General features: G+C 38.0%; 3 protein-coding genes across 9 annotated transcripts in view; 2 read left to right on the forward strand and 1 right to left on the reverse strand.

The window, feature by feature from the left end:
* LOC127863139 (dynein axonemal intermediate chain 3-like) overlaps positions 1–2,923 on the forward strand; it is a 110,064-nt gene extending 107,141 nt beyond the window's left edge. For 3 of the 7 annotated variants that reach the window (XM_052402526.1, XM_052402525.1, XM_052402527.1), the window contains exon 25: positions 2,539–2,920. In XM_052402526.1, the coding sequence (XP_052258486.1) occupies positions 2,539–2,679 (141 nt within the window). In that variant the 3' untranslated portion in view covers positions 2,680–2,920. Of the gene's footprint in view, positions 1–2,538 lie in introns of all 7 variants that reach the window. The other 4 variants (XM_052402523.1, XM_052402524.1, XM_052402522.1 and 1 more) reach the window with 4 other exon arrangements.
* Positions 1–13,776, forward strand: part of LOC127863143 (dynein axonemal intermediate chain 3-like) — a 98,225-nt gene that overhangs the window by 13,056 nt on the left and 71,393 nt on the right. The window lies entirely within an intron of this gene.
* LOC127863145 (uncharacterized) overlaps positions 9,414–13,776 on the reverse strand; it is a 43,716-nt gene continuing 39,353 nt past the window's right edge. The window contains exon 3 of the mRNA XM_052402533.1: positions 9,414–9,652. The gene's annotated coding sequence lies outside the window, so the exon portion shown is untranslated. The remainder of the gene's footprint in view (positions 9,653–13,776) is intronic.

A 13,776-nucleotide genomic window follows, 5' to 3' on the forward strand; every position in this document is an offset into this window, starting at 1 on the left:
GATTTTCATATAGAAGAGCATTCATTTAAACAAAAAACACCATAGAAGCAGTAAGAGCCATGTGAGGACTGCAACGGCAATCTGGGAAGGCACTACGCACACAGTGCGATGTGGGTACTGCAACGGCAATCTGGGAAGGCACTACGCACACAGAGCCATGTGAGGACTGCAACTGCAATCTGGGAAGGCACTACGCACACAGAGCGATGTGAGGACTGCAACGGCAATCTGGGAAGGCACTACTACGCACACAGAACCATGTGAGGACTGCAACGGCAATCTGGGAAGGCACTACGCACACAGAGCCATGTGAGGACTGCAACGGCAATCTGGGAAGGCACTACACACACAGAGCCATGTGAGGACTGCAATGGCAATCTGGGAAGGAACTACGCACACAGAGCGATGTGAGGACTGCAACGGCAATCTGGGAAGGCACTACGCACACACTTTAAACCCAGTGTTCCCAGAATACAGCTCATATACATTCATAGGCTGGATACTCTTGATGAATGTTGACCCCTTATGATTTTCAAATCAAGAGAATAATGGTCAAGGTTTCAAGTAGGGTTTTGTTGCAATCCAAGTATACCTGTACCTGTTTTACAAACTTTTCTTGTTTAACCATTTTACTCCACAGGATTTAAGACAGGTTAGACCAACTTTGGTAAATTAAAAAAAAAATGTGTGTGTGTTTTTGCTCCATTTGTGCAATTTTTAATAGGCATTTGTTGAAAACTTGTGTTGGAAACAGTTATCAGTTATCATTGTATACAGTTTTATTTGCTATTTGTATGTCTTTCTTGTTCATTCAAAATGAAATTGGGATATTAATTGCCTTGTTTTAAACCAGAAAGTAGCAATGAGCATGAAATTGTGACATTATTTCTATATTATAAGTCTCTGAATCTCAGGTACCTCTTTACTATTATATTGTTTCAAACAATTATTATTATTGTCGGTATTGCTAACCAATATGAATAAAACGGTACAGTGCCTAAGGCATACAACACAGAATCCTTTTGCAAATTATGTTTTAATATAGACGACGCGCTTCTATAAAAAAATATTGATAAAGGCAATTAAATAAAATACAATATGAGAAATGTGAGAGAATCAAATTAACAATCCCAATTGGGGTGTATAGAAAACTGACAATAATGACATCTAAATGATTTAACTGATTTAAAAGTAAAGGTTGAGCACTGAGTCAAATAGAAGTTGTGGATAATTCATGTAGTACAAAGTGCAGATTATGTGTCAACAGATTGTGCTAAAACTCTCTAGGAAGAAGGTTTAAATGTAGTACAAAGTGCAGATTATGTGTCAACAGATTGTGCTAAAACTCTCTAGGAAGAATGTTTAAATGGAATATATTTGTTGAGCACCACTCTGGGGAAACAGAACTTCATGCATGTGTGTATGTGTCATCCCAGATTAGCCTGTGCAGTGACAATCAGGGACATGTGTGTATGTGCCATCCCAGATTAGCCTGTGCAGTGACAATCAGGGACATGTGTGTATGTGCCATCCCAGATTAGCCTGTGCAGTCACAATCAGGGACATGTGTGTATGTGCCATCCCAGATTAGCCTGTGCAGTGACAATCAGGGACATGTGCGTATGTGCCATCCCAGATTAGCCTGTGCAGTGACAATCAGGAACATGTGTGTATGTGCCATCCCAGATTAGCCTGTGTAGTCACAATCAGGGACATGTGTGTATGTGCCATCCCAGATTAGCCTGTGCAGTGACAATCAGGGACATGTGCGTATGTGCCATCCCAGATTAGCCTGTGCAGTGACAATCAGGGACATGTGCGTATGTGCCATCCCAGATTAGCCTGTGCAGTGACAATCAGGGACATGTGCGTATGTGCCATCCCAGATTAGCCTGTGCAGTGACAATCAGGGACATGTGTGTATGTGCCATCCCAGATTAGCCTGTGCAGTGACAATCAGGGACATGTGTGTATGTGCCATCCCAGATTAGCCTGTGCAGTGACAATCAGGGACATGTGTGTATGTGCCATCCCAGATTAGCCTGTGCAGTGACAATCAGGGACATGTGTGTATGTGCCATCCCAGATTAGCCTGTGCAGTCACAATCAGGGACATGTGTGTATGTGCCATCCCAGATTAGCCTGTGCAGTGACAATCAGGGACATGTGCGTATGTGCCATCCCAGATTAGCCTGTGCAGTGACAATCAGGGACATGTGCGTATGTGCCATCCCAGATTAGCATGTGCAGTGACAATCAGGGACATGTGCATTATGCCGTCCCAGATTAGCATGTGCAGTGACAATCAGAGACAATACTAACTGCATTCATGGCATTTTTCGTTTAAAGGAATTCTTTTCTTAATAAAAATCTAGATAAGGCGAAAAGTGTCATCCCAGATTAGCTTGTGTGGACTTCAGAGGCAAATCTAGGACAACAAATGACGCACATGCATTAAGCCCCATTTTCCCAAAATGGCTATTTACCGTTTGCAATGTTCCTTGTAACTGTAAGAATTTCCTTGTGTTGTGTCTATAGATTGCGCCGAATGTGCTGCTGACAGACGAGGAGATTGAGTACCGCTTGAAGCTGGAGTACCAGGCCTATATGGAGGCGGAGGGGAACTTCTTGCGAGAGCTTGGGATCACCAAGGAGGAGGAACCACTGCCCCAGACGTAGACCGGGTGTGTTTTATAAGTGGTGAAATTTGAGAGCGATGAAGGGAGGGCGACGGGGGTTATTATGCATTTTTTTAATTTTGTATACTCATGGCTAAAGTTCTTTCACACAAATGGACAAGAATATGTTTCAGAATTTTTAGTTCAGTACTTGCTCTGGCATGGAAAACCTGGAATTCATTCTGACGTTTATCTTCAAGTATGGTAAAATGTATGTATTTGAGCAGCACTCTGTGATAACCAGCTTTACTGCACGTGAGTTAAAGTGTCTAAACTCTCTGCTTTTATGGATTTTTCCGTTTACATGAATATGCTTCTTAATGCAAATCCAGTGTAGGCTGCAAGTGGTGTCCCTGATGAGTCTGTGCCCACTGCACAGATTTATATGGATAGACTCTACCCACTTGCATTGAGGCTGTATTTTTCCATAGAGCAGCTCACATACAATACATTCATTCTATGTCAGATACTATATTATAATGAGCAACTCCAGATGAGTTGCCCTGTCAATCATAACCAACATGTTATTGTTCCGACAAATAAACAAAATAGTTTGACATTTCCTTTTAAAAATCAACACTTTCTATTGTGTGTTAGAATTTTGTGAAAGCACCAACTGCCATGGTTTAACTAGTTAGACTTGTAATGCAAATTGTTTAACTTGTATTCACCATTTTGGTATACATATGTGATTCAACATTGTCACATACATTTGTGCTTGTTTTGTTATTTTATATAAATAAACTAAAATAGAAAGAAAGGAAGACAATATGGTGTTTATGTTGCATTGTTCTTTGAAACATGATTTGACATATTAAAATTTCACAATTTGCATGTCATTGTATGTGATATAATTTCAAGTTGTACTTGTATATGTTACTGTGTTTTATTAGCTGACATTATAAAGACTCATGTGTGTACATTTAATTATCTCGCTACCAGATCTATATTGGTTGATGTTTGCATTTTGTTAATGGAATGGTTTTATTAATTAGTTTGTGATAAATTATTTATTAATTATACTGATAAACTATTTGTATTATTATTCAAAACTGATCAATAAAAATTTGCAATGGAATATAAGTTTTTTGGACTCGTACTAACATCACTTTATATTGATGTTTCTTACAGCTGAACACAACAAAAAAGCAACGCTATGTGAACTTTATTAACCCTTGAACACTCAGATACACATCTGAAGTGCCATACAAAATCAGAATTAATTGAATACTGTTATAAAAAGATTAACGTTTAAAAAGCTTTATTTCCACCTCTTAGATACTTATGAGCACCAACCAGCATTAAACTAAAACAGTAAATGAGTAATTAAATGACAGTCACCGAGTGACACAGTTTCTCAGTGACAAGTTTCTTTGTGACACAGTCATTCGTTGAACAGTTATGAAGTGACACTGTTACTCGGTGACAGTTAATCAGTCGCACAGTTCCTCCCTCAGTGAAGCAGTGACACAGTTACTCAGTTACACTGTAATTCAGTGACACAGTTACTAAATGACCCAGTCGACAAGTGACTCAGTTACTTACTGGCACAGTTACTTATAGACAAGGTAACTCAATGACACATTAAATCAGTTACTCAATGACCCAGGTACTCTATACTAGGTTAATCAGTTACAGTTTCTCAATCACACAGTTTCTCTGTGACAGTTACTCAGTGACACAGTTCCTCAGTGACACAGTTCCTCAGCGACACAGGAACTCAGTGTCCAGATACCCAGTGACAGGGTTTATTAGTGACTCAATGACCCAGTTACTCAATGACGCAGTTACAGGATGTAGGATCAAGGAGGTTCACAGGTATTTTAAGAACAAATCATGGAATACAACTGAAATCTGTGCCAAAATTTCATGTTGCTTTTAGCATAACCGTTAACTTGATTGCGTTACACATTGTATTTTTGGCCTAGAACACAGGTTTATTAAATAAAGTAATTCAGATATATTTCAATTGTCATAAGAAGCATAAAAACTGTCTTTTATGCGCTAATTGAACTTTTTTTAGAAAAATTGTTAAAAAAATTATTTAAGGAAAAGCACCACATACCCGTGTGTTTACATCCATAAACATTTAATTGTGAACCCCACAAAGTCATGTGGTCCTGCACCCTGGTTACTCAGTGAAACAGTTACTCAGTGGCACAGTTACTCAGTAACCGAGGTATGCATTGACCCAGTTGCTCTGTGACATAGTTACTCAGTGACACAGTAACCCAATGACACAGTTTCTCAATAACACTGTTACTCAGTGACACAGTTACTCAGTGGCACAATTTCGCAGTGGCAGAGTTACTTAGGGACACAGTTACTCTGTGACATGTTAACCCAATTACACAGTTTCTAAATGACAATATTGCTCAGGGACACATTAATTCAGTGGTACAGTTACTCAGTGACACAGTTACTCACTCGACAAAACAGTTCCTCAGTTACTCAGGGAGACTATTACTCAGTGACAGTCACTCATTGACACAGTAACTCAGTGGCATAGTTACTCAGTAGAACAGGAACTCAGTGACACAGTTACTCAATGATAAAGTGACACAGTTACTCGACACAGTAACCCAGTGACACTGTTACTCACTCACTTGGAAAAACAGTTACTCAGTGACACAGTTACTCAGAGAGAACGTTACTCAGTGACATTTTCTCAGTCACACAGTTACTTATTGACGCAGTTACTCAGTGACAAACCTACTGAGTTACACAGTTACTAAGTGACAAAGTTACTCAATGACATAGTTACTTAGTGACACAGTTACTCAGCGATACAGTTATTCAGTGACAAAGTTACTCAATTACACAGTTACTCAGTGATACAGTTACTCGATTACACAGTTACTCAGTGATCCATGTACTCAGTGACACAGTTACTAAGTGAAAAGTTACTAAGTGACAATTTACTCAGTGACACAGTTACTCAGTGACACGGTTACACTGTTACTCATTGACTCAATGACACAGTTACTAAGCGGCACAGTTATTCATTCACTTGACAAAACAGTTACTCATTAACACAGTTACTCAGGAGACCGTTACTCAGTGACAGTTACTCAGTGACGCAGTAACTGAGTTTAACAGTAACTCAGTGACACAGTTCTTCAGATACACAGTTACTAAGTGACATACAAACTCAAGTGACCCAGCTACTCAGTAAAACAGTTACCCAATGATTCAGTTACTAAGTGACACAGTTACTCAGTGAAACAGTTACCCGCTGACAGTTGCTCAGTGACATAGTTACTCACTCATTCGGCAAAACATTAACTCAGTTACTCAGGAAAATGTTACTCAGCGACAGTTTCTTGGAAACACATTTACTTAGTTACACAGCAACTCAGTGACACACTTACTTATTTACTAAGTGACAAAGTTACTCAAACACACAATTACTAAGTGACACAGGTTATCAGTGAAACAGTTACTCAGTGACACGGTTACTCAATTACACAGTAACTCAGTGACCCAGGTACTCAGTGACCCAGGTACTCAGTGACAAAATTACTCAGTGACACAGTTACTCAATTACTCTGGAAAATAGTAACTCAGTGACACATTTACTCAGGGAGAATGTTACTGAGTGACAGTTACTCAGTGACACAGTTTCTCAATGACAAAGTTACTCAGTGACCCAGTTACTCAGTTACACAGTAACTCATTGACACAGTTACTCAGTGATACAGTTACTCAGTGATACAGTTACTCGATTACACAGTTACTCAGTGACCCAGTTACTCAGTGACACAGTAACTCAGTGACACAGTTACTCAGTGACACAATTACTCAGTGACATATCAACTCAGTGGCACATGTACTCGATGTCACAGTAACTCAGTGACAAGTTACTCAGTAACACAGTCACTCATTAAAGATTTACTTTTGGAGGCAGAAACCGGTGACACAGTTACTCCATGACCATGTATTAATTGACATAGTAACTTAGTGACACTTTTACTCAATGAAAGGTTACTCAGTGGCATTGTAACTCAGTGAAAATGTACGCAGTGACACAGTTACTCAGTGACATGGTTAAACAGAGACACAGTTACTCATTGACTCAATGACACAGTTACTCAGTGGCAAAGTTACTAAGTGGCAAAGTTACTCATTCACCTGACAAAGTTTTTCAATGACCCAGTTACTCAGTGACACTGTAAGGCAGTGACAGAGTTACTCAATGATACATTTACTCAGTGACACAGTTACTCAGCGACTTAGTTACTTGGCAAAACAGTGACACAGTTACTCAGTGAGGCTGTTACTCAGTAACTCTGTGACATAATTACTGGGTGATATTAATCAGACCACAGAGTTCTGAAAAGTCCACATTTCTAATAATTCATGCTTTTATGTTTCAAAGAATTAATGAACACAATGAATGATGGATCTGTTTTAATTGGATTCCTCTTACAAACTCCTACAAGGGTGTTTATATGCTACCATTGAAAAGGCTATTTGGCTTTTCATCACATGTTATGGAAAATTAATGAAGTCAACAAGAGCTGTCTCCATCGGAAGACCTATGCCCCCGAAAAACGCTTTTTTTGAAACCTAAACGCGGACCCTTAGTTCAAGGTCAAGGCCAAAGGGGTCAAAATGTTTGTGCGTATGGAAAGGCCTTGTCCATATACATATGGATACCAAATATGAAGGTTGCATCTGAAGCGACATAGAAGTTATGAGCATTTTTGGAAACCTAAACGCAAAAGTGTGACGGAGGACAGACAGACGGACAGTGCGATCACTATATGCCCTCCTTCGGGGGCATAAAAACAAATTGCTAAATAATTTAAACAGTTCAAAAACCAATGATGCATATGTTTCCATACAACACATAGACATATTTTGTTTGTTTCCCAAACATCTATAATATAAGGCATCCTTGTGCAAAATCTGGTGATGACTTTGGACTTGTACTGGCAGACATACCATATTGAATGAATCGCTAGTCATGGATGTAGATCAACCATCACACATTTGAGGGCCACAGTCAAAACTGGCACTGACTGTATGCATTATCATTATTCATTAACAGTTTGCGAAAAAGCTTAATAATCTTCAGAATTCTCCTTTAGTGATGATCATACTCACGACCTTCCAGTCTCAAGGCGAACAAAGTATTTAACCAATCAAAGTTTATCAATGAAGGATTTAGTAAGATTAATACGGGTTTTATGTTAGTAGGCTAACATGTTTTCATCAACCAAAACCCAATTGAGAGAACTCTTGGATGAGAAGATATAGATTAGCCACACTCTGGGAAAACTAGGCTTAATCCATGTGCTTTAATCGGCATCTCAGATAAGCCTGTGCAGTCCACACAGGCTGATCCGGGACAACTCTATCCCCATTTATGTTGTTTTTTTGTTTGTTTACACGAAGTCTTGCCTTAAATATAATCCATGACAACTCTATCACTTTCCTGATTTAAACACTTTTTCAGTAATATCACGGTGGTTAATTAACTCTTTCAGTGATGGAACCGAATTTTGAAGACCTTTGCAAACAGTTTGGATCCAGATGAGACGCCAACGACGTGGCATCTCATCAGGATCGAAACTGTTTGCTTTTCTGATAGTATTCTTTGAAACAAAATTGAAGAAAATGCTAATTTTAGAAATTCAGCGACGTCATTTTAGCAAACGAAAAATTTCCCAGCATGCAAAGGGTTAACCAACTTATAGTTTTCCTGGTTTTAGCTGGTTTACCAGTACAAGGTGTCTGTAAGTTTGTTAATAACTTACAATTGCCCTGAAAATATGTTTTACATGAAGATGTTTAACAAAAAAAAGTACACACACTTTTGATTTTGTAACATGACTTTTATTTCAAATGAAATTACATTGTATTTCTAAAAATACACATACACAAACAGACAATCCCTTATCAACTCTATACATACTACTACAGCTTATTACAGATGCAACTCATTCAGTTTTTCTTTAAGTATTTCATAGCAATGTAAAAGTTACACAAAATGTACACTGAAATAACTACTGTTATGCATAAACATATAATGAAATGTAAATTGATATCATTTATACTATAAGCAAAAAACTTTACTCTATGTGTAAAAGAAGTCTTGATGACAATAATATGAGCCACGTTCTATGAAAACGGGGCTTAAAGCATGTGCTCGAAGTGTCCTCCCAGATGAGCAAGTGCAGTTTGCATAAACTGATCAGGGACGACACTTTTCTCCTTTACTGGATTTTTGTTACAAGAGAATTCCTTAAAATAAAAATTCTGTAAAGCCAAAAAAGTAGTCCCAGATAATCCTGTGCAGACTAATTTGGGATGAAAATTATTTACCAACATGCATAAAGCCTGGTTTCCCAAGAGCGCGTCTCAACTTATCTGGGATGACAATTATTAACCAACATGCATAAAGCCTGGTTTCCCAGGAGCGCGTCTCATATAATCATTACATTAATCAGCAAAATTATAAGGTATTCTCTAATAAATGCCATATCACCATGCATGTACATTGTACAATAACATGTGTAAAAGCGATGCAACCAATGTACTGACAATATCACCATTCACTAGAAGACTAGTTTAAACATTATACATTCAATTGGGCCCGATTTGTCATTGTCGGCTCGGGTACTACCTACATGTACCCCTGGTACTCTTAAGTATACTTACATGTACCCGGTTAAATATACTATAACGTACCCGGGAATTTTAACGCTAAATCGGTCGTTGTCAGCTATTTGTTTTAATTATGTTCACATTTATGTAAATTTTCTGTTAAATGGCCTCTATATTATCGAAACTCATACTCAAAAAGCATGTTGATGCAGGATTTTTTTTAAAGAGAAGTTTGTAAAAAAGATAAACAATATCGTTTTACGGTAATAGGTAGCGCGTTTTATAACGTCGGATTTTGGGCGGGAATACAACTCGGGTACAGTCTAATATCGACCGGGTACGTTCAAGTATATTTACCGTACCTGGGGTACATGTAAGTATACTTTAGAGTACCCGGGGTACAGGTAAGTAGTACTCGAGCCGACAATGACCAATCGAGCTTCACTTGGCTAAAGATGAATACAAACATCAAATGGTTAAGCATTTTCCATTTAGTAACCAATTATAAGTACCATATAAGTTTTCCAGATTGTCTGCACAGGTCCAATTTGAATAGTTATGCACCAACACAAAGACAATTAATTAAAAATATTCAATCCATCCATATGTGTTCCATTTTAATGCATTATTATACGGGGAAATAATTGCATCTTTATATAAGTATATGATTAAGTACACAATGTTTAGCACTTAAGAGAATGAAAAATGTGTAACAAGCCTTCTTTCGTACAATAATAAATGCGTTGCAAAAACATGTAAAACTGATATTTCAATTTTCTGTCTTGGTCAAGATGCTCTTTAAAAAAGTAAATTTGGTAATCGATTTGATAAAATTAAAATAAAACATATTTACAAAAACATATATTACTACAGAAAAGCAAGGCTTTGATAGTATTGCAAGCGAAACAGAAGTCACATACCGATGGAAACCCAAATCACTTTAAGGTCGTCCACTTTTCATAATGCCTGTTATATATGTTCACTTGACATATTTTATAAAAAATCAGACTTCGATTAGTCTCAGCATTTAAAAGAGTTGTTTAACATCATTCCAGACGTTTGACCTCTGAAAACATTTTTGTGCATAAACCTATTGTTGCTATTTAAGTGTAAAATAACTTCATTGTTATTGTTTATGTTTATTTCGAAAATGCCAGTATTTTGGTGAAATTAAATATGGATAAACAGTCACCGGACTATTTTAGACATTTTATGTCTGCAGAAATAAAGTGTCATACATAATCCTTACGTCTCTTTTGAATACAGTTTACATGTGTTTTTGGTTTTGTAACTAAACATTAAATATTAAATTATATGAGCGTTGCCTTATATATCAATTTTCAATAAATTTCCACGAAAGTTTGAACGTTATTATACCAAACAATTAATATGTTTGTAAACTGATTCTATGGTTTATATGTTGAGTCTAATGATTCTATAGTATATCCTATGATTTACATGTTTATCGGGCAACAAATCGCATTTAATAATTATAAATGCACCAGGAACCCAGCAAAGCTGTTCCACATAGACCCCTCTTGATGGTAAAGGGCAGCATTTGAATGTATAGACCGCACCCAGACCTTTTCCCCCATCGCAACTTTAGCGAAGACCTGCATGCTGGTACAGGCATAAGAATCTGTGTCGTAGTGATATGATCTCTGCAACGGTTTCCCTTCATGTGTAATTTCAAGGTTAATACTTGAAGCTACATAAGTACAGTACTGCACCGTGAACATGTACACTCCAGCTACAGACGCCGTAAAGTTTCCAGTGGCAGGGTCATATCCTCGACCTTCGTTGACCAGAACGGTGTTGAACACAACAGCCTGGTTGCCAGTGAATGTGTGTTTACCAGCAATATAAAGTCGAGCGTGGAAAATCACCAGAGGCACGACAATTTGTTCTAAAAATATAAACATGTATTATTGAATAATATATCCTATTCTATGTGCGCGTTAATTTCTTTGTGCTGACGATAATGCGAGCGCGAATGCGTGTGCGCGTGCGTGCGGGCGAGTGCGCGTGTGTGTGTGTGTGTGTGTGTGTGCGTGCGTGTGTTTGTGTGTGTGTGTGCGCGCGCGTGCGTGCGTGTGTGTGTGTGTGTGTGCGTGCGCGCGCGTATGTGCGTGCGTGCGTGCGTGCGTGTGTGTGTGTGTGTGTGTGTGTGTGTGTGTGTGTGTGTGTGTGTGTGTGTGTGTGTGTGTGTGTGTGTGTGTGTGTGAGGGTGTGTGTGTGTGTGTGTGTGTGTGTGTGTGTGTGTGTGTGTGTGTGTGTGTGTGTGTGTGTGTGTGTGTGTGTGTGTGTGTGTGCGTGTGTGCGAGTGTGTGCGCGCGCGTGTGTGTGTGTGTGTGTGTGTGCGTGCGTGCGTGCGTGCATGCGTTCGTGCGTGCGTGCGTGCGTGCGTGCGTGCGTGAGTGCGTGCGTGTGTGTGTGTGTGTGTGTGTGTGTGTGTGTGTGTGTGTGTGTGTGTGTGTGTGTGTGTGTATGTGTGTGTGTGTGTGTGTGTGTGTGTGTGTGTGTGTGTGTGTGTGTGTGTGTGTGTGTGTGTGTGTGTGTGTGTGTGTGTGTGTGTGTGTGAAAATTAAAGGGAACACGTTACTTTTGTGTTTAATTTTGCGATTGTTTCGCACACAGTACTGCAAAGTACAAACAATTGAATGTAATTATAAAAATTAAATCATTCATTTGTTATTTCAGTGTATTCGTGATAACTGCAGTTGAATCAGTTTAAATTATTTTCGCTACCCTTTAAGGCTAGTAGTATACATCAAAAACAATAGTTTCATTAGCTCATGTTAATTACGTATTTAGAGTGTGTCTATATGTATATGTATCGGATAGTTAAAGGTAATAAGAGTGAACATAAGTCACATGAGAGATATGTTCGGTCGAAAGTGTCACGATTATCAACGGATATTGTACAATGGTTAGACCGTAAATAATTCTCCAGTAGGAAGTTGTGAACGTCGTTTTTATAAACGTTTTATGGCACAACTTGAATGCTTTCATTTAATTTCGCAGCTGGTAGGCTCGTTTGTAAACGCTCTAGGCGCTACGAGCAATCCCGACACTTGCAAATGCTCTCATCTGGACGTGAATTCACATTAAGCAAATTATAACTACTTCCGTAAACGTCCATGCGTTGAACGTTTAGCAAATGCTAAACTCGTCCTTCATCGAATTTATTCTGCTATTCGTATACAGACGAGCGAGGAAAATTTTCATTAACATAATCATTTTAGTTTTACAATCTTTACTTAAAGCGGGATTATACGATTTTGTATATGTGTAAAATTATTATATATTGATAAAATATGTTACAATAACACAAAATAGGCAAGAAAAATTATACATTGAAGACGAATTTCATAAAATGCTGCTAAGACAAATTAGCGCCCCAAGCCGATTGTGACGAAGATATTTCGTATATATTTTCTTACAATGACCAAAGCATTCGTCTTTTTAGTAAGTATTCGTGTGTCGTATGATTAGATATCGTTGCAGGAATTTAAAATGAACCGTTAAACTAAATTTAGATTCACATCGTACATGCATGATTTCCATGCTGGCGAATTCGACTGTACAGACATTTTCGATTTCAGAATTAGAAATCTGGCTTATTTAGCATTTTTCGACACATGTTCTTCTTAACTTTTATTTTAATTTATATTGAAATGTATGTTTAATAAGTTTTTTACACATGTTATATTAATTAATAAATACTTGATACAATCGTATAATCTCGCTTTAATAACATACTATTATTTAAAAGAATGTGCGTTACACTAGTTTTTTTTATAAATATTATAGAAAGACTTGTAGAATATTACTAATTTTATAATAACAGCAATTGCTTCGAGTTATATAACTGCATAATAATTTTAACAAAGCAATATCAACCCACCTTAAATCATAACAAGTTTTATTCGTAACTAGTTTTGAAAGCATGAACGCATTTATCGTTCAATGAAATGGCTAACGTAATATTAATGTAAACATGTCAGGCGAAATAATGTGTCAATAGTTGAACAAACGAAAAGCATTACCTTTCATTGCGTTGAGTTTCTTCTCTGTCTTTGCTACGAGAACCTGCACATTTGTTTTCATTTCGGAAATAGTTTCAGATACATTTGTGATCCCGGAGTTGATGGAATTGTTAAGCCTTTCGTCCATATCCTTCTTCTTAATTTCCAGTGCAGTCATTGCGTGGTTTAGCTTCACATTCTCCCCTTGTATCGCTTTTAAAGTGTCCTCAACTTTCGCGTGTGTTTCACTTATTTTGTCCAGGGTGTTTTTCAGTGCCAGTTCATTGCTTAGCACTCGTTCGAGAAGGCTTACTTCGTAGTCATACTTGGAACACACGGGACAGGAAGGCTCTGCAGCAAGGGGTGTCCCTAATAGAACCATCAATACGAGCCAGCGCCACATTTTAACTGTTCAATGTTAACGAGTTGAATGTTACTAGAAAAATGGTTCCGAACGT

The sequence above is a fragment of the Dreissena polymorpha genome, unplaced genomic scaffold, assembly GCF_020536995.1.
Source record: "Dreissena polymorpha isolate Duluth1 unplaced genomic scaffold, UMN_Dpol_1.0 chrUn001, whole genome shotgun sequence".
NCBI classification, from domain to species: Eukaryota; Metazoa; Mollusca; class Bivalvia; order Myida; family Dreissenidae; genus Dreissena; species Dreissena polymorpha.